A 26,632-nucleotide genomic window follows, 5' to 3' on the forward strand; every position below is an offset into this window, starting at 1 on the left:
ATTATACTTTTCGAATTTGCAGAGGGCCGATTCAAAATGGCCTGCGGGCCGCATTTGGCCCCCGGGCCGTAGTTTGGACACCCCTGCTCTTAGTCTTGCACACCTACATTTGGAATGTATTTTTATGTCAGCTGAGCATGAAAACCTGTTTTTCTCCTGATTACAAACTAAAATATGTACACAGAAGTATGACCTTAGATGGTTTAGAAGAAAAAGCTTTTCTATTGTGATTATTTGTTACCTGTGCTTTGTTGTTCACTTCCTGCACATTTTGAATTTAATGGCTGTCATATTAGAGCTGGTAATTGTGTATGCTGCATTTATCGTTATACATGAAAATGAATGACACGTTAGTAAAGGCTTTGTTGTATTCCTGTTTTCGAGATGTGTTTGGTTGTCCTTTGATTGTACAGTGACACTTTAAGCATGTGATCTAGATAATAGAAGTAGCACAAAAAACAACCGCACATCTTAAAGGTTTTTCTTAATTCTTTTATTCATAATGGTATTGATGAAGTATAATTATGTGCCACCTAGAGTTCATTCCAAGTGTTTAAACCAGAGTGATATTGGATGTAGTTCAACATAGTTTATCTTTCAGGTAAAATAAGTGTGGACAGGATGGCATAAAAGTCAGAGGCTGGGTGAATAATGCTTCATTAAATATAAATCTACTCTTGTGTGAGGATCTGAATACTGTAAGGATAGCTGTAACCTAAAAACAAATAGCAGACAATATGTTCTAAAGTAGGCTGTTCTCAGTGCATTTACCTTAAGTCAGACAGGGATTTGTACAATTATGCAAAATCACAGGGATTGCTTAACTTTCACTTTAAACATTTTTTGAAAACCCAAAGTCAATAATGATTAACTGCACTTTCAGTTTGGGCCTTAAGTAGAACTTAAACTTATCCAAATTCTACAACAGATTTGGTTATATGTGAAACAATTTGATTATTAAATCTAATATTTATTTTTCATTAATTGATTCATTCATTCATTTTTTGGCCCTCTGTGTGATATTACATCACTGACACAGGGCCAATGCTGGGCATGTGCAGTGGCTAGTTGTTCCCCCCTTGCAGATGGCATAGCAACTCCATCTAGGATTCCCCCTTCAGCACTGACACCAGCTCTCCACTCTCCTTCAGCTCCTTGAGTATGTCTAAACCTCCGATCAGATCTCCTTTCACGTAGAGCTGGGGGTAGGTTGGCCAGTTAGAATAGGTCTTGAGCCCCTGACGCACCTCTTCATCCTGCAGAATATCAAATGTGTTAAAATCTACCCCGGTGTCGTTCATAATCTCCAGTGTCTGCCTGCTGAAGCCGCATTTCGCAGCCTCCTTGTTGCCCTTCATGAACAGCATGACTGGGCTCTGGTTGATGATGGTTTTCAGACGGTGCTCCAGGGTGACAGCCTTTGGACAGGTGTTCTCGAGCTCTCCAGACTCAGCCAGCTCCTTCACTATATCCAGCCCTCCCACCAACTCTCCATTCGCATACAGCTGAGGGTAGGTGGGCCAGTTTGAGTAGGTTTTCAGTGCCTGTCGGACCTCCTCATCGGACAGGATGTCAAAGCTGCTGAACTGGATATTGTGCTCCTTAAGCAGGCCAACTATCTGCCGGCTGAAGCCGCAGCGGGGCTCCTGCGAGGATCCTTTCATGAAGAGCATGCAGGGCGCCTGCGTTAATCAGCTTCTTGAGCCGCTGGTTCAGGTCCGTAGGGCCACTTTCCACATCTGCAGCAGCACTACCGGTGACTGCCAGGCGCTCTACCTTCTTGGTCAGCTCCGGAGCATGGGCCCCGTCCAGGCGGTCTACTTTCTCCCCTCCCTTGAAGAAAAGGAAAGTGGGCACAGAAGCGATTTCGTACTTCTCCGACATCTCCGGGACCGTCTCCGCTTCCAGTTTCACAAACGTGGTGTGCGTATGTTCCTTCGCCAGCACGGCCATCACTTCGTTCATTTGGCCGCACTGAGGAGCCCATGCCGCCTGGAAATGCACCACAGTTAGGCATTTTCCAGCTTTGGCTAAGAAATCTTCAAACTGCTGATTTGTTGTCGCTTCCACGAGATTCGCCATTTTTCCTTCCTATTTGCTGCGCTTCCGGTGTCGCCCCAACGTCACATCCGTGCAGCCTGGTAGCTTCTGGCAAGTACCAGAGCTTGTACTCGGAAGTCATTTGCATGTTATTTGATGATAAGAAAGAGCTGCATACACTGGATAAGTTGAAAGGATAGTGTGTCTTAAAAGGTAACTGCGAAACATCACACCACAGTCTTTATGAAAAGAAAGTACGTGATCGTCTCTGATGTATGATTGTTGTAATGTTTCACGTAGTTAGCATTAGCTTAGCCTCCTTTCTAACGCTGGCCATAGTTAGCTTCGTTGCCAACGTTTCTAGGTTAAGCTATGCTAATCCTGCTACCAAGCCGATGCTAACTAACGGCAGCTATTAACGATGTTCGTCATGACTGTTGGCGTTACATGTCACTGTTGATTTGGTGTTAAAATGTAAGCAGCAGTGTCGTTGAAAGGCTTGGGGGAATACATACAACCTACGCTAACTTAGCTAGCGTTACCGTAAGAGCTGATAGTAAACTAACATTATTTATTATGCTACCTAGCAAGTACATTTAGCTAACGGTAGCTGCTAAGCCTCTGGTGTTTAGTACTAGAATTAGACATGGCTTAAGTTACTTAAACAAATGTATTGTGTGGGTGGTGTTATTTTCACTGATATGAAGAGCGCGACAATTTGCCAGTTGCGTTGGTGTAAAATAACTGTAGATTTTCTCAAGTACTGATTTAAGTACAATTTTGAGGTATTTGTACTTTACTGGAGTATTTCAATGTTTTGCTACTTTGTACTTTTACCCCACTACAATTCAGAGGTTCATTGTGTACTTTTACTCCTCTACATTTATTTAATACCTGTAGTTATTATATACAAACATTTCTTCCATCTATTTGTTTCGACCAGGAGTTAAGACAAATCCTCAAACGTTATACTGACAAAGGCTTGTGTGAACTTTATTTATACAGTACTTCAAGACATTTACAGGATATTAAATGCATGTTAAAATGACAAGCATTTGAAAATGAATTATAATTGCAATTGTTTTGTTATTTTCTTTAAACTCTTGATTAGTCTGTAGATCAAAAAGACAGACTAATTGGGAATGACTGTGACAATGTGACTGTTTAACTGTTGTAGAATTATATGTTAAAAATGTTAATGTTAGGCTAATCAGATTACAATATAACTATTTTGTTGGGCCTTTATATGGGTGAGCTAACTACCACCAATACATTGTAATACATTACATACACTAAATACAGGCATCTGAAAAGATATTTTTAGGTAATTTAAAAATACATTCTCAATAACACAGTTTCACACAAGCTCATTTTCCAACTGTAACATCTCCTGTCTATTCTCGGTCACTATTCTTTAAAAACTGATCAATGGGGTTCTTAAAGAAAGGAGTTGTTGTTTAGATATAAATATCAGTTTGGCTTAAATAACCGGAACATTATTTTATGCTACAGGAACACCATGGAGGAACAAACTGCAGACATAGAGGTGACCGTCAAAACACTAGACTCCCAAAGCAGAACCTACACTGTTGGTGCTCAGGTAAGTTATTCTGTTCCTGTTGCGAACTCTGGAATTAATTCACGTTTTTATTTTTTGATTGCGGAAGTCTGACTCAAGTGTGTACCATGTTCTTATAGTTGACAGTGAAAGAGTTTAAGGAGCACATTGCCCCCTCAGTGGGTATCCCTGTGGACAAACAGAGGTTGATCTACCAGGGCAGAGTCTTACAGGATGAAAGGACTCTGGCAGACTACAGTAAGTAATCAATGTGTTCTGTGAATTGTATTATATTTTGTCCATCAATATTCATATACCCAAAGTTATTGTGTGCAATTCAGAATTCCCCAAGAATTTCTCTGGTGTCTTGAAACAATTTGAAGTCAACCCACCATAATGTATGTACAGATAATCCATATGTCTCTGTTGTTCACCCAGATGTGGATGGCAAGGTGATACATCTGGTGGAACGTGCGCCACCTCCACCCTCCCAGCCTGGCTCAGGGTCAGGAGGCACTTCAGCCGACAGCGGACCCTCCTCTTCCTCCCAGGGAACGTCACAAGTGCCTCCACATGATCGCAATGCTAACAGCTACGTAATGCTTGGCACCTTCAACCTTCCTGTCAACATCATGGATCCCCAGCAGATACAGGTAGGTCTGCCTGGTCACTTGGTTAAGGTTGTTAGTGCACTAAAAATGAATCACATCTATTTCATACATCAAAGTGCGTTTACGAAGGTATAAAGCCTTTTGTGGTTCCAGAGGAGTTAGTAAAAAGTGAGCTTACGAGACATTTGTAGCACTCTCAATTTTTCAATTGTCCCCCAAGAGTCCCACACTAATATTTTAATATACATACTATTTCAATATTTATCATAATCATAATGCTGTATTTTTAAAGAATATTGTACAAATTCCACCATAGAACAAAACAATTACAAAGTCAACATTTCTCCCAATGATTTCTGACAAAAACAGTACACATCAGTATGATAAACAACAGCTTGAGAAACAACAAGCTTAGTTATTATGTTTCAATTCATCTCAGAAATTGGTCTTGCATTTCAAGTCTTGTTTACAAAGGTTTTTCTACTCCTTTAGATGTCTGTTCAGCAGATGGTGTCTGGTATGGGAGAGAATGCCAGGAATGCCAGAGTCACAACCAGCACTGGGGTGAGATGCCAAATGGCAGCATACAAACCCAAATTACATTATTCTTTGTTTTGTTTATTTATACCTTCTTCTATTTCAGAGCAATGGGTCCGTGAATGTGCACATTGATATGGACCAACCCGTGCAGAGTGAGCCTCGGCTGAGGCTGGTGCTGGCCGAGAACCTGCTGAGGGACATCAATGAGGTCATCCAAAGGATGGAGGTGAGGCTCAACGCTCACATTACTTAAATAGCAAAGCTCCAGAGAAATCTTATTATTAATAAAAATTGCCTTCCTCTTTTCAGACTCGGCCAAGCGACTCATCCACCCAAACAGAGACGACTTCTGCTGCTGCGCCCCCTCCTCCTTCATCTTCATCTACCACCTCTACTCCCTCCCCTTCTGCCCAGCCCATGGACACCTCCCCACCTCCAACAACCCCCCCGCCTCCACCCACCACATCAGCACAACCCGAGGGACCAACACCCCAACCTGGACCCCAGTGAGAATTATTTTCTCTCTCCCAGATTCACATAAATATCATTCAGCATAGAAACAATGTCTTACATTTCCTGAACTGCAGGAGCCACTACTTCTTCTAATAGTTATATTGAAACAAACCAAAACTCGTTGTATCTGTCTATGTATAGTATATATCGTTCAATATACAAAGTGTAAATATTGTTTGTTTTGATTTTAATCAGCTCTGTACTCTTCTCTTGCTCTAGTCACCCCAGCCCAGCTGAGTTGGCAGAGATGTTGTCTGAGCTGCGCAGGGTGGAGGAGAGACTGCAGCCTTTCATTCAGAGAGCTCACACCATCCTGGAGACGGCCACCAACGCAGAATACAACAATAACACAGTAAGATTCAATCAGCCAAATAATATGATGTTTAAGTTTACTAATGCATTTCAAAGGGATGTCTGGACATCCATATTGCCAGTTGTTAATTCATAATAGTTCAAGGGCAGAAAAAACTTTAATATTAAGTAATTATTTAGTATTAATAGGATTATAACAACAAAATGTTGTTGCTGTTGTTAAAGCAATCAAATGATTTTGTCCCCGATAATAGCAGTTGTATGGACTGAATCAGCAGTTGGTAAGATTTTGTGTAGATATCTTGATACATTCAAAATCAAACAATACTTATAGTACATAATAATAATTATAATAATAATAATAATATTAGGCGAGCTGGTTCCCTTTGTTTACAGTCTTTGTGCTAAGCTAAGTTACCCATCTGCTGATGTTACCCCCATACAGTATGTATCGTATGAAAAGACCTAGGAACCAATCTTTATTTTTCTGGTGTAACTAATTTTAGATTATATAATTAAAGATGTTGCCTAAGATGGTTCGTTTTCTGTGACAGGAAAGAGAGGAGGACCAGCGCACTCTCATCATGACGTGGGAGTGTCTCCGTCTCCTTGGTAACGCCCTTGTGGCCCTCAGTGACCTGCGATTGAACCTCATGAACCCTGTGCCCCGCCACCTGCATGTGGTCCGGCCATTTTCCCACTATGCCACCCCAGTCAACATGCCTGGAGCTGGTCACCACCACATCCCTGTGCAGGTAAGGGAAATGAAGCCCATGTTATTATCCATGCTTCACTTGAATGTTAGGAGACTGACTGTGCTTGCATTGCCACCGACAGATGAACCTGGGTGCCACGGTGACAGCTGCGAGTAACAGCACTGACGGACAGGCACCGCCCACCCAGTCGGGTAGCCAATCGGAGCAGGCAGGTCCTGGACAAATTCCTCCATCACAGACTTCCCCGTCCAATCAGCAGGCTGGACCGGGACAGGCTGGCCCCCGTGTCATCAGGATCAGCCACCAGGCAGTCCCGGTGGTCATGATGCAGATGAACACGGATGGTGTGTTCTCCCCTACCTGCCACTGATTGAATATTGTTTGTGTGGCTTATTGCTGGGCAACAGTGCGTTAGAGTTATTTCATTAGACATACCACACACTGCTGCCCCTATCAGAGTCACAGGAAGAGAGGAACATTGAACGCATCTGTTTTAATGCACACATTTTTTTTCATGATGTTTCAAAGCTAAAGCCAAAGCTCTTCCGTAACATAGTACTGGTAGTATTGTACAAATAGTTCAAACTTCTTTTGTGGTTTTTCTGTGTATGTGCAGGCCAAGGAGGAAACCCTGGGGCAGCTGGACAGCAAATGCCGGGACAACCAGGTAAAGGCCAATAAATATATTTGACATCCTTCATTTTATTTAAAATAGTCCTTTCGTGTAAAGCCTTTTCAAAATTCCAGGTTACTGGTTTTATTTTAAACTTCCCAACAAGTTCAATTACATACTGTATATTTGTTTGGATCTGAAATTGATCCTTCTTTTTGAGACTTCAGATAACAATATTCTGTGGTAACAAACAAATGTCTTATGAATTGATATCTGTTTTCCCCCTCAGGTGCCCTCCCCCCTGACTTTATGCGGAATCTGATGCAACAGATAAGCCAGTATGCGGCTGCCGTAGCTACCAGCGCCGCCACTGCCGCTGCTACTGGACATCCAGTCCCCCCCCAGCCCACTCCCCCTGGATACAACTCCACAGCCAACTCCTCAACTACCACCACGGGTCCTAACACACCCACAACCACACCTACTGCTCCCCCGCCACCCCCACATGGTGGCCCCCAGCCCCAGGCCAGGGTTGTTTTCACCCGTCCCCCCTTTGCACCCAACATGCCCCCTCCAGCCTTTGGCGCTCGAGGAACCACCATCAATGTGAGGGCTGCCATGCCGGGCCAGCAGCCAGGACAGGTGAAGATGATTTTTTGTGATTCGCTTGTCGTTGCTGATTTTCAGAAAGATAAACATTTGAGACTAATTCAAAAATCTTGATCCACAGGCTTTCAACCCAGCTGCTCTCAACCAGATGATTAGTGGACTGGTTGGACAGCTTTTGCTGCCAGGACAAATGGGTAAGCGTTTTTTAAATTGAGTCTCTCTTCACAGCATCTTTCTGTAGTGACGATAGCTTAAAGTTACAATGAACACATTATACCTAATGAACCATGAACTTGTAATTTGTAGCATTTGTTTTTGTGGTTAGGGTAGCTTAAAGGCACAATGAGTAGGGTTTTCCAACAATGCAAAAATAAAACATATAGACAAAAGGAATCCCTTTACATCATATGAACCACAGAATGTGTGCCAGTCTCTGATTCTGCAGAGACCCTGCTCTATTTTCTCTTTTCTTGGGGACGATTTGGGCATCAACCTCAATAAAAATGTAACTTCCTCTCTGAAATTGGTGGACATGGTGCAGGAGATGAGATTCTAAATTGTTCTTCTAAAACAGGGTAAACGTGGATTGGCACAATTTTATATTTTTCTTTTTTAAAACGCAACCAACAAACCCTACTCATTGTGCCATTGAACGATTGGTTTGAAGATTGCTATCAATAAATCCATCTGTTTTTTTACAGCTGGTCAAACAGTCACTTCCTCCTCCTCCACATCCACATCCTCCTCATCCTCCTTTTCTTCCTCCTCTCAAACCTCCTCAGCCTCCTCCTCCTTTTCTTTCTCCAACTCGGGTCCTACTCCTCCCACCGCAAACACGTCAAGTCAGCCGAGCCAATCTGAGACCAACGCCAGTGACCCACACTCCCAGGAGATGCCCCCTGACCTCAGCCAGCTGCTGGGTTCTCTGCTCGGGGTGGCCGGTGGTGCCGGTGTGGGCCCTGTAGGAGCGCCTTCAATCACTGTCACCACATCTGGTGTCCCGGCCTTCATCCAGGGAGTGAGTGAGTTCATGCAGCAGGTCAGTGTTTGAGTCTTTGACCTGAGTGCCCTTTAGACTTAAATTAAACCTGAACTTGCATATCATTATTGTAGTCCTGTATTACCTGCAAACAGATCATCTGCAACAAGTGAATCGTTTAAAATGTCATATCAGCTACAGAGCTGAATTGATAAACAAGATACAGTGTGGCAAAAAAGTATTTAGTCAGCCACCAATTGTGCAAGTTCTCAAAAAAAAAATCCAGAAAATCACATTGTAGGATTTTTAAAGAATTTATTTTCAAATTATTGTGGAAAATAAGTATTTGGTCAATAACTAAAGTTCATCTCAATACTTTGTTGGGCTTCAGTGGCTCAGTCAGGGCGGCAGTGGCTCAGTTTGGGCGGTAGTGGCTCAGTCAGTAGGGACTTGGTCTTGGGACCGAAGGGTCGCCGGTTCACGTCCCTATCGGACCAAAACAAAATATGGAGTGAGCTGGTAGCTGGAGAGGTGCCAGTTCTCCTCCTAAGCCACTGCCGAGGTGCCCTTGAGCAAGGCACCTAACCTCTATCTGCTCCCTTGGCGCCTCTCTGCTCTGCCACCTCTCCTCTGCATGTGGTTGTGTGTGCATGTATTTCCTCTGTGTTTGTGCATGTATATCCTCTGTGTTTAATGTGTGTCAACACAACAGAGTATTTAATAAAAGTATGTCTTCTTCTTCTTCTTGTTATATACCCTTTGTTGGCAATGACAGAGGTCAAACGTTTTCTGTAAGTCTTCACAAGGTTTTCACACACTGTTGCTGGTATTTTGGCCCATTCCTCAATGCAGATCTCCTCTAAAGCACTGATGTTTTGGGGCTGTCGCTGGGCAACACTGACTTTCAACTCCCTCCAAAGATTTTCTATGGGGTTGAGATCTGGAGACTGGCTAGGCCACTCCAGGACTTGAAATGCTTCTTACGAAGCCACTCCTTCGTTGCCCTGGCGGTGTGTTTGGGATCATTGTCATGCTGAAAGACCCAGCCACGCTTCATCTTCAGTGCCCTTGCTGATGGAAGGAGGTTTTCACTCAAAATCTCACGATACATGGCCCCATTCATTCTTTGCTTTATACGGATCAGTCGTCCTGGTCCCTTTGCAGAAAAACAGCCCCAAAGCATGATGTTTCCACCCCCATGCTTCACTGTAGGTATGGTGTTCTTTGGATGCAACTCTGCATTCTTTCTCCTCCAAACACGACGAGTTGAGTTTTTACCAAAAAGTTCTATTTTGGTTTCATCTGACCATATGACATTCTCCCAATCCTCTTCTGGATCATCCAAATGCCCTCTAGCAAACTTCAGACGGGCCTGGACATGTACTGGCTTAAGCAGGGGGACACGTCTGGAACTGCAGGATTTAAGTCCCTGGCGGCGTAGTGTGTTACTGATGGTAGCCTCTGTTACTTTGGTCCCAGCTCTCTGCAGGTCATTCACTAGGTCCCCCCGTGTGGTTCTGGGATTTTTGCTCACCGTTCTTGTGATCATTTTGACCCCACGGGGTGAGATCTTGCGTGGAGCCCCAGATCGAGGGAGATTAGCAGTGGTCTTGTATGTCTTCCATTTTCTAATAATTGCTCCCACAGTTGATTTCTTCACACCAAGCTGCTTACCTATTGCAGATTCAGTTTTCCCAGCCTGGTGCAGGTCTACAATTTAGTCTCTGGTCTCCTTTGACAGCTCTTTGGTCTTGGCCATAGTGGAGTTTGGAGTATGACTGTTTGAGGTTGTGGACAGGTGTCTTTTATACTGATAACGAGTTCAAAAAGGTGCCATTAATACAGGTAACGAGTGGAGGATAGAGGAGCCTCTTAAAGAAGAAGTTACAGGTCTGTGAGAGCCAGAAATCTTGCTTGTTTGTAGGTGACCAAATACTTATTTTACAGAGGAATTTACCAATTAATTCATTAAAAATCCTACAATGTGATTTCCTGGATTGTTTCCCCCATTCTGCCTCTCATAGTTGAAGTGTACCTATGATGAAAATTACAGGCATCTCTCATCTTTTTAAATGGGAGAACTTGCACTATTGGTGGCTGACTAAATACTTTTTTGCCCCACTGTATATATTTTGATTGTATGTTTTCCAACGAGGATTATTTAAATTCTTCCAAAAATATGAATGTTGGGCTTTCCATTTAAAGAAGGCAATTAACATCAAGTAAAGTGAGCATTGATTAATTTTAACACGTTTTTCTTAAATATAATTTCTAGGCCCAACCCGTCTTTGTTCCTCCCCCTCCTCCCTCCGGCACCACTCCCGCTCCTGCCGCGGGGCCCGTTCCCCAGCCCAACCCTGCAGCAGCGGGAGCCGAAGCCCTCAACCCGGAGCTGTTCACCGGCATCGTGCGCGGCGTGCTGAGCACCATGATGGGCTCTCTGGGCCAGGCTCAGAACGACACGGAGAGCATCGCCCAGTTCATGCAGAGGCTGTCCCAGGCCACCAACATTTTCATCAGTCCTGAGGATCCCACCGGTACAGAACAAACATTTCACGTATATTAAGTGATCAAAAGGGATCAAAAGGGATCAAAAGGGATCAGAAAGTAAATCTAACCTCAGCTTCTTATGTCATTTCCCAGGATTTTTTGGAGAGCTGCTGATGTTGGTGTGCCAGACGTTCACCATGTCAGACCTGGTAATGCTGCTTCATGGTCAGCACCAGCCCCTCGGCCGCATCCAGCCTCAGCTGTCCCAGTTCTTCACGCAGAACTACCTCAACGGCAGGGAGCCCACCGATGAGAACATTGCTGTAAGAAACACTCGCCAGTTTGAAAAGAAAATAGTTTTTCTTTTCCATTACATACAAGAGGAGTTATACGTAGACAGAGCTTATTTAGTTTCATTATTGGTCCTGTGTTTGATGGTTGGTCTTTTTTAACCCTTGGTGTGACTGACCGGTAACTGATTGATTGTTGTCTTCTCCCTACATGCACTGTGTTGCTTTCCTCACGCCCTCCGTTTCTGTCCCCCAGGCTGCGGCTGACAGTCTTGTCAACGAACTGGAGGAGTATATCAGTGAGAGCTTTGTAAGTCCTTGATGTCTACTCACTAAAATACAGAACCTTATATGATTTAATGCTGGGATCAGAGTCTAATTGTATTTTGTCAGCTAAATGAGTTCACTATCACACATGGTGGTGATTACAAAGAAACGAACAAAAGCAGGAAAACATTGTTCTAAGTGAGCTCAGCTGACACAAAAAATATCGGGAAATTGTTATTATACTTCTAATATTAGTTAGTGAGGTGCTCTAACATTTCAGCTGACATTTTAGTGAATGTGTTGACAATCTTTTTATTTAACTCCCACAGAGAGAGTCTTCAGTCACAGTGTTGGAGGGTGTCGATGCCACTCAGACCAACATGTCCTTCTTCAGACAGCAGCTGATGCACATTGCCACACACATCCTGCGCTGCACAGGTAAACTTTACCAATGAACAGTGAAGTTGTTATAAGTGGTTTGGTTTATTCATAGATCCTGTGGCTCCTGTTTAGCAACTATTTGTTTTTAACATTAGGTTGCAGCAGTAAAAGTAACAGTATTTATCAGGAGTAATGACAGGAGCTCAAGTACTATTATTCTGTCACTGTAGGTCTTGTAGGAATGCATTTTGTTGCCAATAAATATCAATGTGTTTTTATCCAGATGACTCATTTGGGCCCCGGCTGCTACAGATGTGTAACCAGGCGCTGTTTGAGTGTCTGGCTCTCAACCTGCACTGCCTGAGAGGAGACCAGAGAGCCCTCACCGCAGTCATCAACCACCGAATAGTCAGTATTCAATCTCTCACTGACTGCTTGTTTCTGCTCTCAGTTCAGTAGGCTTACTCAAACTGAATTCAGCATGTTTGGCAAAGGATTTTAAGTTTAGTGCTTTGTGCAAATGTGTTGATGCTACTAAGACTTTTTAAGTAAATACAAAATACAGAAGGATCATAAAGAGGTGAACCTGTAACGTCAACGCTTGATTTTTCTCTTGTTCCAGCGGAGGATGTCCAGTGACATCAGCCCCAGCCTAGTTAACTGGATGACCAGCATGATGACGATGAGGCTGCAGGTGATTCTGGAGCACATCCCCATCACACAGGAGCAGATCCAGAACTACATAGTGCACACACAGGTGAGGGAGCAGCCTTTAAAGAAAACATTTTTTGTATTCATTTTTCTTTTTACATCAGCAACTGGAGAAGAAATCAAACCCACAAGCCAAATGTACGTTAACTTGATCTGCTTTTTTGTACATTTGGTCTGAGTTTTACACTTAAACTGTGTCAGTTTTTGGCCAAACACATTGTAGAGACAGAAGCAATCCCTCTTATCTGATGGCTATTCCATATCCTGTTACTTTGCACAGAAAAGGCTAATAAATATTGTATGACATTCTTTCAAAGAGAGATACGTCTTCTGCAACTGGCACACAAGAGCCTGAACGAGCACAAAGTGCAACGGTAAGCATGTTGTGTTTGAAATGTCTTTTTTTCCAAATGATCTCAGTTAATGTGTAAGTTACTGCTCCTCCCTTTAGTTCCCTCATTTGGTTTGTTCTCCACTTCCAAAGATCGGGGACACCCTCTCTCCAGCTGCAGCCACTACAGCAGAGGAGGCCATGAACGTGTCACACGACACAAGGGCATCGTCACGGGAAACCAGGGTGTTGCCTGGAGACCTGGGGGCCTCAGGAGGAGCCGCACCATTAGGTGGCGACATGGCAGCGGCGGGAGCTGAGGGAGGCAGCGAGGAGTCTGCTCGAGAGTCTGAGGCCTGGGCAGCCTCTGTTCCACCTGTAAGAGATTTCTGTTTTTACATTTCTCTTTTGTTTGTTTTCATGACTACATGTTCTGTGGTGGCACCGCCCTGCTTCCTGCGTACCAACTGCTGATACAGGAACATTTCTGCAGGAAGTCCCACTAAAAACGGTTCATACTGAAGTTGTAGATTTGTACAAAAAGAAATGGAACATTGCTTATGGTAATACAAAGGGAAAAAAACCCACCAGAATTGGAAAATACAGCTCAGCCCCTCACACCACATAAGCTCAGGCTAATGCACACTTCATACTGACTCATTAATATTTTCCTTATCCTGAGCAGAGAAGTTCAAATGTTTGCAAGTCAGTCGTCATGCATTACTCACATGTCCACATTTAAGCCATGTGTTCTTGTCACTGTGTCCACACCGGATGTTGTGACCTCTAAATCTATGAATCATTACTTTTTTTTACAAACATTTAAACAGTTTGTCTTTTTTAAGTTAAAATGTCCTTTTTTATTTCCATTCTGCAACTGCGGAGGAACAGAAAGAGGTTTTGAAACGTGACCCATCAATTTATATCCATTACTTTGTGCTGTAGGAATGGGTGCCCATCATCAGGTGTGACATGATGACCCAGAGGAAGATGAAGGCTCAGCCCCCACTGTCTGACGCATATCTGCACGGCATGCCAGCTAAACGCAGGAAGGTAATCCGATCAGTCGGAACTTTACTTGTTTGGTACGAATGTCACGTGTGCTTACCATCTTTAAGTTGTCTGTTTGTCTCTGTGTGTTCAGACAGGACTGAGTGGTGGAAGCCTCCTCTCCCTCTCTGACGCGGTGAGCCAAGCAGCCAGGACAGCAGGAGTGAAGCCCATCACCTCTGCTGAGAGCTTACAGGAGGATCTGGAGACCCAGGAGCTGAGGGAAGCGTATGCAGAACAGGTAACTGAACTTTGCATGATAACTATAACAAACGGCACTGCACGTCATTTAGGCTAAAGATGGCTGCTGCTTTGACTTCTTTTTTTCATAGTTTTAGCTGGGAATTGATAATAATCAGAATCTTATATTTTTCCACTTAGGTTAAAGCAGACATCAAGAAACGAGTGAGGGAAGACCCAGATTTCAACCCTCAGCATTCCCCTAACGCACACAGAGCGTTCTTATCAGACTCATAATCAAGTCCAAATTATATGAAACCCGCAAGCCGCTTTCCTTTTTATTATTTTTCTCAGATTTTCATTCGACTTCCACTCACTGCAGCTTCGCCCCCTAAAACTGTCGGTATGGCTTTTTAAGCAGTTAGCAGCTCTCTTGATTAATTGCCTCATGCTAATGTGACTCCTTCTCCCAGTGCCTATTTATTTCTTCTTGTTTATTCTGGTCCAACTTTGCTGAGAGAATATTCCTTGTGAAAAACGTTTCAGAATTAAGTTGACTAAATTATGTCACTTCTGTCTTCTACTACTTCTGTCTGTATGTCCTCTTTGCCCACATATCCTTGTGTTGCTTTGTTTATATGGAGCCTGAATTCTAATTGTTTAGTGGACTTTAGCCTTCCTGTCAATACTCTCAAACGCAAGGGTATACTTTCATGTGACGAACTAGGTGTTTGCTACATGAATGTACAGTAAGCTTAATAAAAATCTTGATACAACACAAGAGTGTTCTTCTTGAGTCTTATCTGCTCTGAGGTTAAGGAACAAGAACTTGCAGCACACAAATGCGGTGGTGTACTCGAATAACAAACCATTTCAGCATATAAATAATATTAGATTGTAATTATTGATGCGTTATAATCACTTTAATGTTGCAGCAGGTAACGGTGGACATCACTTTATATAACACAGGGCAGCATTAATATATCATTTATTTTTTTCCTATTTTGTATGAATATTAAACTGCAAAGTCAAAAATATGTTTAACACAAGTGCAGTAAAGTAGAAAGTACAATATAGGAGCCTAGTTGAGCAACACTGCACAAATGCCAAGAAAGATCATTTCATTTATAGGATTTAAAGATCGTAATTGAAAACTTGTTGTGACACAGTTTGTCCACCAGAGAGCACCAACAAGTTTATCTTTGTACTAAATTGTAATTAATTAACCAAACTTGAGTTATGTGCGTAGTAAAGTTACTATTCACTACTTGGGAATAGGGACAGGCTCTGATTTTTATCCTGCAATACATTAAATTGACTGAAAAATGAGTGTTTCTTCAGCTCTAATACAAGAAAGGACCTCTGTGTAAGAGTCCCAGAACGGTCATTCAGCATCTTGCACAGGAATACAATTGTTTGATCAAATGTCCGCAGCCCTAAGGCATGAGAACCAGATTAAACTTTTTTGGGGTTTACCAAGTTTCCTCTCAAGCTGACAAATGCAGATCGCTTGATCTGAGAAAAATACTTGCTTCCCAGATCCAGCACACACATCATAAGAAAAACAACTTTGCAGAAGTTTGAAGACAAGATGATGTGCAGTAATGTCTTCATTCTTGTACAATAAATAAATATCTGACTTGCACTCATTTCAGCAAAGATCCCTGAAGACAATTTCAGTTGACATTGTTATAAAAGCTGGACATGCTTCAGACACCATCCAAAACACAGCTGCAGAAGAAAAGCATATTCAAGGCCTTTCAAACTGTAAGACTTTGAAGTGTTCAGCTGAATGTTACAGAGGTTCATGTTTTGACAAGAGATTGCTTTATATTCCAAGGATCAAATATAGCAAAGACACATGAGTTTGATGCAAAACAAAGTGCTTTGATCATGTTAAAGGAGATAAAGAACACAAGGAATACAAATGTATTTTCTTGAGATGAAGGTGACTTCAATACATCAAAAGCCTCCTCTACCACAAACGTGTTGGATTATTTAAATAGTTTACGTCAGTGCCTTGCCAATGAATGCTATTACTGAAGGATCTCTTTATGTAATGAATAGATGAATCTAAATATAAAACACAGGTAATTACACGGTGTGCACACAAGGACCTTATTTTACAATGGCAGTACTGAAGCTGTCACCACTGAACAGGTTAGACTGCCTGTTAAGTTATTCAGACGAATCTAAAAGCGAAAACAGTTCCTGGTTGGCATCCTGTTTGGTAATGTGGGCCGGTCATGTGGCACAAAGTTTCCTACTCCCAAGTGAAAACACTGCTCTTTATCAGCCCTAATCTGACAAGCTAAGCATAACCTTTTTCCATATGTGAACTGCAACTCTGCATGTTTATCTTTGGACAATGAAAGAAAATGAGACAATTAATATGATCAAACATGATTTAGTAGGAATATATAATGTTTAGATGCGTTTCAAATAGGGACCATATAGCAATAAATATACATAGAAAACAAGCATGATTTTGTCAAGGTTCGAGTTAAATGTTATCTTAAGACATCCAACACCAAAATCCACTGTCTGCAAAACACAGTGAAGAGTGTTCATCCATTTTAAGATAATCCCTAGGAGTGGTGAGCACAGTCACCCAGCCATGATGGTGCTAACCTGCAGTTTATTTGCATAAGGTGTGTGTGTGCAGTGAACCTACACAGCTGCTGTTAAACTCTTTCTTTACGAGAGAGATTAGAATTAAAGAGGTGATGCTTTAGAATGAGTTTAACATTCATGGCGTTACCCATATTTGCCAGTAATTAGATTAAAAGATTATTACAATATAAAGTCAGTTAGCTTAGCATTAAGAATGGAAGCAAGAGAAAAAGCTAGCCTGTGGTTGATATATTTTCCTCTCAGGAAAGAAATTGTCTGGCATCTAATCCTCCATGAAATCAAACAAACTCTTTTGTTTTGTATGGATTATACAAAAAAGAGTCAACATGAGCTTCAGAGGTTCTGGTGGAGTTTGTTACCTTAAGACTGAGGCTATCTGTTCCCCTTGCTTCAGTCTTTATGCTAAACTAAACTAAGCTGCTGCTGCTGCTGCTGCTAGGTGTCATATTTACATTACAGACAAGATAGTTGCATCAAATGCAAGAAAGTGGACACGTTAAATTTCACCCTTTATGTCCAACAACTTCTCCAAAGAAACACAATATTCAAAGCAACAAATGCATCATTTCAATGAAATAAAAAGGAAGCAGGTAATAATATCATCTGTGAGAAATCTTTACAAAGACGAGGTGTAGCTAACAAGGCATTTTCTTTACTTGTGTTTCTACATTTTACCATTATCCTATAATGGTCAAAACTTAGTCCAACTAAATACAAATGTCCTTATAAGTTTGATTTTCAAAGTTAGGAGGAACAACAATTATTCAATTTTTGGTTTATTAACTATATGCGAGTGGTTATAGAAAGGCTCCAGGATTTGATCGAGGATCTTTGATATTTCTGAATCTGTGAGCGAGCCAAACACCAAGGATCTGAAAGAAAAGATAAATGAGTGTTAGTGGCAAGTTTTTGGCATATTACGATAAACCCAGCAAAATGTATCTAAATTGCTACATCAGCACCCACTTCACACCAAATGATTTGTTGCTAGGACATTTACTGACCTCTGTAAAGCTGAAGAAGAGTCCGATACCACCAACAAACCTTAGTACCTCTCCGGCATACTGCTGTATGGTACTGGAGCACGTTTCACAAGTCTCAGGGTTGATAGCAAAGCATGTCTGGTATAAGTTACAGACAATTCATTAATGATCATAAAGTTCAAGATCCTATTGTTATGGAAAATAGGGAAAATGTATTCCAGTTGGATTTACTTACAGCAGCACATGAGCCATTGATGGGAGGAAAGGAGAAGCCACAACAGCCGAGTGATTTCTCTACGTCCTTTTGAGTCGTCTCGGATTTGTTCCATCCAGCTTCCAGCAGACGGTTCTGTAAATCAAAAGCACACAGTCTGGTTGTCTCTTTATTTATTTAATTAAAAGCATAAGAAAATATCAAAAGGGTTGATATGAACGACCCTGGATTCATAATTTAAATACATTTCACTCAACATGTGTGCCAGTATTAGTGTTTCTGAGGGAGGCTACATTAATAGGCCAACATAACTTTATTATAGAAATGTATGTAGACAAAATGAACATACCTGTTGGTCTTTATTCAGGGCCAGACAAGCACAGGACACAGAAAACTGCCCGACAAACACTATGAACAGGACCATCATGTACTGAAGCAAGTTTAGGAAGATTTTTATAGGAACATGAAAACAGCCTTAACACAAGCTTAACAGAAGAGCAAAACATATTTTAGGGTTATTTACATTCATTCTCCTTTGGCGCACAACTATTTGAGGTCTGATGTGACTTCTTGTGCTCAAACAAACAAACAAAACAAAGGATACGAAGAAGAGCAGGACCTGGTGGTGCTTCAGGGCGCCGCACAGCCCCACAAAGGCAACCAGGAACAGGAAGACCCCAACGCCAATGACCCCCGCCACCACTCTGATGCTGGAAACCAGGTCAAACCATTTCCCCCAACCTGCCACTCCGACCAGCAGCAGACTCACCAACTGAGGAGGAAAAATAACAATGTTGAGAGAAGAAGGAACATGTAGGATTAATGAAGGGGCCTAAAGGGCACAAGACCAAGGCAAGGCAATGCAAGGCAAGTTTATTCATATAGCATCTTTCAACACAAGGCAATTCAAAGTGCTTTACAAACATGAAAGACATTAAGAGCTCTAAAACCAGATCAGGGGCACAACATGTCAGGAGGCCGACTGGCCTTCAATAATACCAAAAGAGACACATACCAACCTTAAAAGAGAATCAAAATGACCACAACGAAACATTAAATGACAACACAGAGATGCAAAACAGCTGCGTAGACACAAAACCACAGATAGAGATAACTACAAAGACACAAAATGACTACAAATAGAAAAGCGTTGTAATGATTAGTCCACTAATCAATTACTCAAGCAGTATAAAAAATAACATCAAAAAGGAATTTCTTTTTTATGCCAAAATCACAGGATAGGTTGTTTTTAGCCTCTAACATTGGGTCGATCTTCTGCTTTTCTCTTTTTTATAGTATATTAATAAATATCTTGTGGATATCTGGACTGACAAAACAACAACTTGGAATTTTAGGACACTGCAATGGACATCTTTCACAATTTTCTGACGTTTTATAGACATCAATTAATCAAAAAATCCAGAAAATAATCGGCATAAGAACAATTTCAGCCCCAAAAAGAGACACAAAACCACAAAGAGATATGAACTAATACATAGTACTTCAAATAGACACAAATAACTAACAAACAGCGTCTTAGGAGATATGATGAGGCCTTTTGCATGTCTGCACACAGAGGCTTGTTGTATAATACTGAGCCAATAAAAGGGAAGTTTGATTGTACGTCATGTGGAGGATTGATGATGTATACCAGCTGGTTGAAGGTGTGTTTGTTGAGGTAAAAATCAATGTGTGTTTACAAATATAGAACGGTCTATGCAAGTCTCCCAACATTTTCAGTTTTAGTTTTCTAATAAAATATTTGGACCCTCAGGCAACATAAAGGCTTTCTTTCCTTTATTCAGCCTACGAGCTGAATAAGCTTTACCCTGAAACTTTTTACTTCTTTTGGATATTTTGTATAAACAATTATGTTTTTAATCGTTGTTGAACAAATGTTAATGATGTGGTCCTTTACCTTGACTGTGCTCCCTGTTTTAAAGATGCAAATTAAAAATGATCTGCTATGTCAGACCTGCTTATCAAGGAAACTGAACATAGTGCAATAACATTACATTTACATAGCATTTCCTTTTAGTTCTATACTACTATTATGGATATCCAATAACCAAATCCATCTAATGGATCTAATCTAATTGAAATATATTCATATATGAATTTAAATGTAATTGTTTTTCGTGTTGTTGAAATAGCTACATTGTTGTTGTTTTGATTAGAGATGTTGCTCAGAGATATATGAAGGTTTCGTAATAAGAATGTATAGGCCTACATTTATTTATGATGAAGCATTTATGTTCCTGTCTGGTTAAAGCCACCAGTAGCTACACCGACTCTGTGATTAATCATTTACCACAAACACCTGCCTGCTTCCCAAACAAGGAAACTGCTCACAAAATAAACTTTAAGATCTCTTTAGGTAATTATATTATTATATAACAGGTATCTAATTCAAGTCATGACAAAAGCATAAACACGTGTTGATATTTAAAGCATTAAATCCCCATCGGTTCAACAGCAGTATTCTTACTTACGATATAAAGTATATTGAGAGCGCAGAGTGCGTTCTTGGTGCAAATGTATCCTCCGCAAACCATCTCTGCTCGCCACTACAGCCCTTCAAGATATAAATATTGAACAGTATATTGATATATTTGTACTTCTTCCAGGTTTTGAAGGAAAAGCTGTCAGTCTCGAGGCTCTCCGGCTCCTTGTGGTTTTTTGCCTGCTGTGGGAAACCAGGGAACGTTTCCTGAAAAAAAATCCTGCTCGCTGATTGGTCAGTCGCCTTTATCACACCTGAGTCATCTCCTCATGCAGAAGATTGTTTTTCTATAGAGAGATATGTTTAACTCAGATCAGTAGGTCACTGTAGGAAAAGGATTTCTAAGATCTATTTATCTTTTGATCCTACTCTTCTTCACTTCACAATTTAAAAGTGTGTTTACATCTTTAATTGGATTGTGATTTTCCACATTTTTACGGTTTAAAAAAAACATCTTGCAATTTAGACTTTTTTAAATTGCAATCCATTTTAAATTTTACAGTATGACTCTTATGCAACTGGTTTGGGTTTTGGTGAATGCTGCCAAATCTTCATAGACGTAGTCGATGTACTGGGAAAAGTACTGAATTGCACACCACCAGTCTGCACGGGTCATCTTTACTAGTTTCTGGGTTTGGTTTCCAGTTGACCATACTCATAGGCAATAGTCAATCGCATTTTTCATTACACCACTTGAAGTAAAAACTATAAAGATTCACCAACACATCCCTTATTGAACACTTTAGTGTGGAAGTGGAAGTTGTGTGTAAAAAGAGTCTTTGATCGTCATCTGCTGGACAAACAGTGTTACAACGTATTAGGTAAAAATGTCAACTCTGTCTATTGATGATTGAATATATCTGTCATGTATTTTACTTAATTATGCTGATCTTTACTTTATTTTTAACAGAGAAAGATTTGATTGATTAATGGTGGAGCTGGCGCCGGTCATTCAATTAAAATAGCAATTTCAGTGCTCACAATACATTTCTGTTTAATTTGCGAAATAAATGAAGATTGCATAACGTTTTAAATGAAATACCATATTAACCTGGGGTAACCAAATAATATTTGATATCATGAATCAACAAGGTCACTAGCTCAAGTGATGTGCAGAAAGAGGAAAACCCCATGTTTGTCCATGTTTTTCTTTTTTTACTCAATTCAAGTTCAGAGTTCAAGATTTCAAAAGTAGTAAGAGCATCGTACTTTGCATAAAAAACTAAAATGATAAAAGACAGGTTATGGATAGAGACATTCAATACAGAAATGAAGTCTGTTTCCACATTCAAACCAAAAAAACAGCGTATTATTTCAACATGCTGAGAATGAAAAAGCACGTTTAAAACAAAATAACAGCAACCTGGTGTGTCAAAAATTACAAAAAAAAATGTCCTCATATTTTGTTAGTTTGTTAACATGCGTAACAATAAGACCAGTGATGGCCTTTGCTCAATATATGATGAAATGTGTTTCCGTAAAAAAAAAAAAAAACCTCACTTTCTCAGTCTTACCATATCCTGCAAAAAGAAGAAGTGCATGACGTGTAATCCCCCAGTGGGTTTCCTTTTGTTTTAAACCAAAGTGCACTCATAATAAGCTGCATTTAAACTGCTGCCATGGTGTTACTCTTTGAGGTGAGGTGACCTGATGAGCTAATGGAAGAAGAACTGAATTACATTACGGTGACTTTCAAGACTAAGGGTATTTCTGCTCCCGGTGAGTCATACATTTTGATACTGTTGAACTTTGACCTATACATATTCGGTCTTCCCAACTCATTTGTACTCTAATACACACTGTAAGCACATATTTGAGGGTACTGCACTCCTCCAGTACGGTTTTTGCTGTATTTCAGTGAAGAAAATGCAGAGTTAGATGTAAAGAAGCCACACTGCAGACAGGGAAGCGAGTTTCAAAAATCACTCATCTAAGTACTTAAAGTTTTCATTTCCTTTAAACTGTTTTGCTTTTTGCAGAAAAACCAAACGACATGGAAACAATCTATGATGAGGTGAAGACAAGGGATAAGCAAGTGTTGGATGCGAATCCTGCCATACCAGGTTTTTTATGGATACAAAAAAGAATGACAATGATTTGCTATGAATTATTATAATGAATTAATTTGTTTCTGTTCCTCCTAGAAAAGGAAAAGAAAGCTCCAGGTTCCTGGCTTCATCTGGTGGCAGCAGTTTTGGGGATTATTTGTGTCATCTTGCTGTCGACCTTCATCACCGTCAGTATCCACTGTAAGTCTGTCTGATTTCCTGGTTTAATTGATCTAAAACAACAAGAGAGTGCAAAGGTAACCGTTCCCTCTCTTAATGCAGTCAACACAGTCATGTCATACCAGTACAGCGAAAAAGACAACTTAACGGAACAGAATCTGCAGCTGCGGACAGGAATGATGGATTTGGAGAAAAGGAGAGAAGAGCTGACCAGAGAGATAGACAAACTCAACTGGACCCTCGGAGTCATCATGGAGCATCAGGAATTTGCTGTGAATACACGATGCCCAAACAAAGGTAAAAAACAAGGTCTCATTGGTGAAAGGGGTTAACTCAATTCAAGTACATGTTTCAGGTATTTGTGCTTTACTTATGTCACTTTGACTCCAGTACCTCTGAAAGCAAAATACTTTTTACTCGATCGAAAGTGTCTGACAGTTTAAGTGATTTTATAGATGAAAGCCTCCATTGGACTATTTTCTTCCTTAACATAATGATATCACTATGTAACCCTCGAAAAGAGGTGCTGCAGCAGAGGCAGTAGGATAAAAATAAAGACCTTTTTGAACATGAACGCATTTAAACACATCACAGCCGAGGCACAACATAAAGTTATGAACCTGAAATCTGCATCATATGTCCCCTTTAAATGTTTGTGACTGAAGGATGTAGTGCTCCTTTATGGTTTCAGAAAAGTCTCATTCAAAATTATTGGCTGATGTACACAAACCTTTAAACAGGTATAAAAAGTTGTTTCCCAGATTAGTTTTTAATTAAAAGTTTCCTTTTTAGACACACATAGTTCAAAGAGGACATCATTGCTACAAACATATGAGGATTTAAAATAATATACTACAGACTAATATATAAAGTTATTCAAATAAGCACAACTTTATCTACAAGAGTCAAATGCAACATACCCAAGAATTCAGTAATTCTTATTCAAAAACCACATACAGTATATATTATAAAACACTCACAGGAAACATATTGCATATTACATACACTGCACAATGTCCACTTTTATTTGTCTTGCTTTAACTACCGTACTATTTGCTAATAATGATACATAGGCAAGGTTGTTGTGGACTATTTAAGGATGCAGTATTTGTACCATTTAAATACATAATGTTATTTTAAGTACTTCAAGGGTCTGTTTGGATGTTTGTCATCGCTCATCTACCAAGTTACTTAAGAGAGGGATGGATGATACATATTTTACATGTATTAGAAAATGATTATGATTATGTTTGTGTTGTCTCTTGTCCAACAGCATGTAAACCTTGCCTGGAAGGCTGGGTGCTGTTTCAGTCAAACTGTTACCTGTTTACATCACATATTTACTCCTCCAGTTGGAAGAGTTGGTATGATAGCCGCAGTGATTGCCAAAACATGCATGCAGATCTGGTGGTGATCGAGAGCCTGGAGGAACAGGCAAGAACGATATGAGCATCTCCTTCTCTGTTTTCATAGGCAGAAATTGAAATACTGTACTTGGTGTAACCACATAAAACAACAGAAAAAGACACAAAAGAAGATATTGTTGAAGAATGTATTATGCAGGAAAAGTAAAGTGTTATATTATTCTAAAAAAGTAAAAATCCCACCCATTGTAGGCCTCACAGCTAGCTGAATTCTAGCTCCTCCTGTCCGTATGTTTGTTAATCTTCCTTTTTGCTGTTTCTGTGTTTTCATTTGGATTTTTTTACTTGTGATTTACATTTTATTTTCTATATTGACAACAACCTCCAGGAATTCATCAATAACCACATACAGTACTATAATGATGAAAAGCATGGATTTTGGATCGGCTTGAGCAAGATGGACATTTGGACGTGGGTGGATGGACGCAACCTCACTGTGACGTAAGCACACAAAAACAGATGCAGAAAATCATCAGCACAGTGATTGAGACACATGTCTTTATTACAAACCCGACCAGGTTGGCAGCCTTTTACCCTGTGTGCTGCAATTTGAACTTTGTTTGGAGAAACACCTTTCAACATGTCAGTCTCCTTCAGTAACACCAAAGACAAAAACCTTGCCAAATAAAGCAAGAGGGATGAAGCACAAGCGCTTCAACACAGTATAAAAGTTAAGGCATGAAAACAAAAGGCAAATGATGTTATGATTGTTTTTAAGACTGTTTTATCATGTCATTGATAACCTGATTTATAAAACACTGTATAAAAAACATAGCTTAGTATGATTTTGTTGACGTTTTTTTTCAGATTTTTTGGAATGCTGCAAAGAGATATCCCAAACTCCCTTTATGTAAAACGTTTATTCTAGTCAGTCAATAAATTCAAATATATAGCCTTTCTCGACTTTTGTGCAAACGCCTAGGCCTCAGCCCCAGTTCCCGATGATCCACTCCCCCCAAATCAAGAAAAGCGAACAAATGTATTTATAAAAACATTGTCATGTACATTGATATTGTGATCTTTTTCCTTCACCAGGTTCTGGAGTCCACAACCACCTAACAACAGAATGAATTGTGTTCTGACTCAGAAGCAAGCAGTTAACTGGAGAAAGGCAGGCTGTACAATGAAGAACCGCTGGATCTGTGAAACAAGAGCTTTGGTCAAACAAGATTAGGCTTTGTCTGCATTACCCGAATAGGTTATTTAACATTCAATACATCTTCTATGTCTTCTTCTCAAAGCTGACTCGTAGTGTTTTTCCAGTTGTTTTTTTTCCTTACTGTCTTTACTTCTTGTAACTTATTGCCTGTTCTACAAATCCTACAGTACACCATCACCTTTGAGTTGTATATGGTATGCTTCAATATATGTATGTATTTATATTAAAGGAAACTCAATAAAGACTATCCTTCCAATATCTATTGTTTTACTTCATACGGTGTATGTGTTACAACATGTTAATTCTCCTATACATCTTGTCTACTTGTCGGCCACTGTATTACGTACACTTGTACAAGCTAATGCAATGTTAACTCATGTTCAGGGTACACTGTATGAGGCATTGAGCTGATATTAATGAGATGTGTTGTTGTGCTGGACTGTATTGAAAGGAGTAGAAACAATATAATTCAATCTAGTACACATTGAATTCATATTTTAATAAACACATGTCCAAAAAATGTCAAGAAAAACTGAACATTGCCTCAGAATAAAATACCTCTAGTTTAAAAGGAAGGAAGTCTTGTTTTCTATTTGTTTATCATTGTCTATGAATAACCATAAAATGACCCTCAACAATGATTGGTTTATCATTTCAAACAGTGTCATAGAGCTCCATTGATATATGAACTAATGAACCATAGACACATGAATGAGCCACTGTGTTGCACTCGGTCGCTTTGGTCTTTTAGTACTTGGAAAATGGGCACTGTAGTTTATTGTGGGGCTATCAAAAGAACTGCAGACAAATGTGTATTCATCCACTGCTGAAAATAATGCCCAACAAATGCACAGTTTGCCGCTGTTTGAGTAATGTTTACCCAACACTACAGTGCCCTACGAAACTTCTGAGCAGTGTTGGAAGGAGCACTCAATATGGTCCTAAAATACTCCATTATAAGTGAACGTCGTAATTTCAAAAGTGTACTTATAAGCAAAAGTACAAAAGTAATAGTATCACAATATACTTAAAGTATCAAAGGTAAAAGTACTTGAAGACTTACTGAATCTTTTCACAGTATTGTATAATTATGGTTATAATGTTATCCTATTTTTATACATTTAAGAGCATTTTAGTGCTTTGTCAGTGCTGCATTATACCATATCAACATATCATGTGTTTTTATTCGTACAAAGTAACTGGGAGTGTTAAATAATGTTATTCGTCTTTGGAATGTAGAGGAGTATAAGTATAAAGTAGCATTACATGGAAACACTTAATTCACAGTACAAATAT

The 26,632-nt window shown here is 40.2% G+C and overlaps 4 protein-coding genes across 9 annotated transcripts; 2 read left to right on the forward strand and 2 right to left on the reverse strand.

Annotated features, from left to right (window-relative positions):
- Positions 1-471: 471 nt before the first annotated feature.
- glrx3 (glutaredoxin 3) lies at positions 472-2,138 on the reverse strand. The gene is given in 2 exon segments (XM_063879179.1): positions 472-1,679; positions 1,681-2,138. Coding segments are annotated over 2 exon segments (978 nt in total). The 5' UTR covers positions 2,083-2,138; the 3' UTR covers positions 472-1,103.
- On the forward strand, positions 1,546-14,972 carry bag6 (BCL2 associated athanogene 6). 5 transcript variants are annotated; one of them, XM_063879175.1, is made up of 25 exons: positions 1,546-2,294; positions 3,553-3,640; positions 3,739-3,856; positions 4,037-4,251; positions 4,702-4,773; positions 4,853-4,975; positions 5,059-5,255; positions 5,482-5,614; positions 6,129-6,329; positions 6,412-6,634; positions 6,907-6,957; positions 7,193-7,545; positions 7,634-7,706; positions 8,295-8,551; positions 10,767-11,028; positions 11,135-11,304; positions 11,528-11,581; positions 11,868-11,976; positions 12,203-12,327; positions 12,542-12,676; positions 12,948-13,004; positions 13,115-13,339; positions 13,907-14,014; positions 14,106-14,252; positions 14,393-14,972. In XM_063879175.1, exons 1-25 carry the CDS (start codon positions 2,284-2,286, stop codon positions 14,486-14,488), a joined length of 3,603 nt encoding a protein of 1,200 aa, XP_063735245.1. In that variant the 5' UTR covers positions 1,546-2,283; the 3' UTR covers positions 14,489-14,972. The 5 variants fall into 5 exon arrangements, with proteins under 5 accessions (XP_063735245.1, XP_063735247.1, XP_063735242.1 ...); XM_063879177.1 differs by having other exon boundaries at positions 6,412-6,502; positions 8,214-8,551; XM_063879172.1 differs by having other exon boundaries at positions 1,547-2,294; positions 8,214-8,551.
- A 1,610-nt stretch (positions 14,973-16,582) lies between these two features.
- Positions 16,583-20,761, reverse strand: LOC134861745 (tetraspanin-13-like). The gene is made up of 6 exons (XM_063879184.1): positions 20,515-20,761; positions 18,627-18,794; positions 18,372-18,452; positions 18,044-18,157; positions 17,830-17,946; positions 16,583-17,697 (listed from the first exon to the last, which is right to left on the reverse strand). Exons 1-6 carry the CDS (start codon positions 20,575-20,577, stop codon positions 17,623-17,625), a joined length of 618 nt encoding a protein of 205 aa, XP_063735254.1. The 5' UTR covers positions 20,578-20,761; the 3' UTR covers positions 16,583-17,622.
- Positions 20,762-22,090: 1,329 nt separating this feature from the next.
- Positions 22,091-25,592, forward strand: LOC134861743 (CD209 antigen-like). Of its 2 annotated transcripts, XM_063879180.1 has the most exons (7): positions 22,091-22,244; positions 22,505-22,588; positions 22,670-22,774; positions 22,856-23,050; positions 24,027-24,187; positions 24,506-24,618; positions 25,213-25,592. In XM_063879180.1, the coding sequence occupies exons 1-7, from the start codon at positions 22,184-22,186 to the stop codon at positions 25,349-25,351; spliced, it is 858 nt and encodes a 285-aa protein (XP_063735250.1). In that variant the 5' UTR covers positions 22,091-22,183; the 3' UTR covers positions 25,352-25,592. The 2 variants fall into 2 exon arrangements, with proteins under 2 accessions (XP_063735250.1, XP_063735251.1); XM_063879181.1 differs by lacking the exon at positions 22,505-22,588 and having other exon boundaries at positions 22,099-22,244.
- Positions 25,593-26,632: the final 1,040 nt, after the last annotated feature.

This window comes from Eleginops maclovinus, chromosome 3, assembly GCF_036324505.1.
Source record: "Eleginops maclovinus isolate JMC-PN-2008 ecotype Puerto Natales chromosome 3, JC_Emac_rtc_rv5, whole genome shotgun sequence".
In the NCBI taxonomy this organism is placed as follows: domain Eukaryota; kingdom Metazoa; phylum Chordata; class Actinopteri; order Perciformes; family Eleginopidae; genus Eleginops; species Eleginops maclovinus.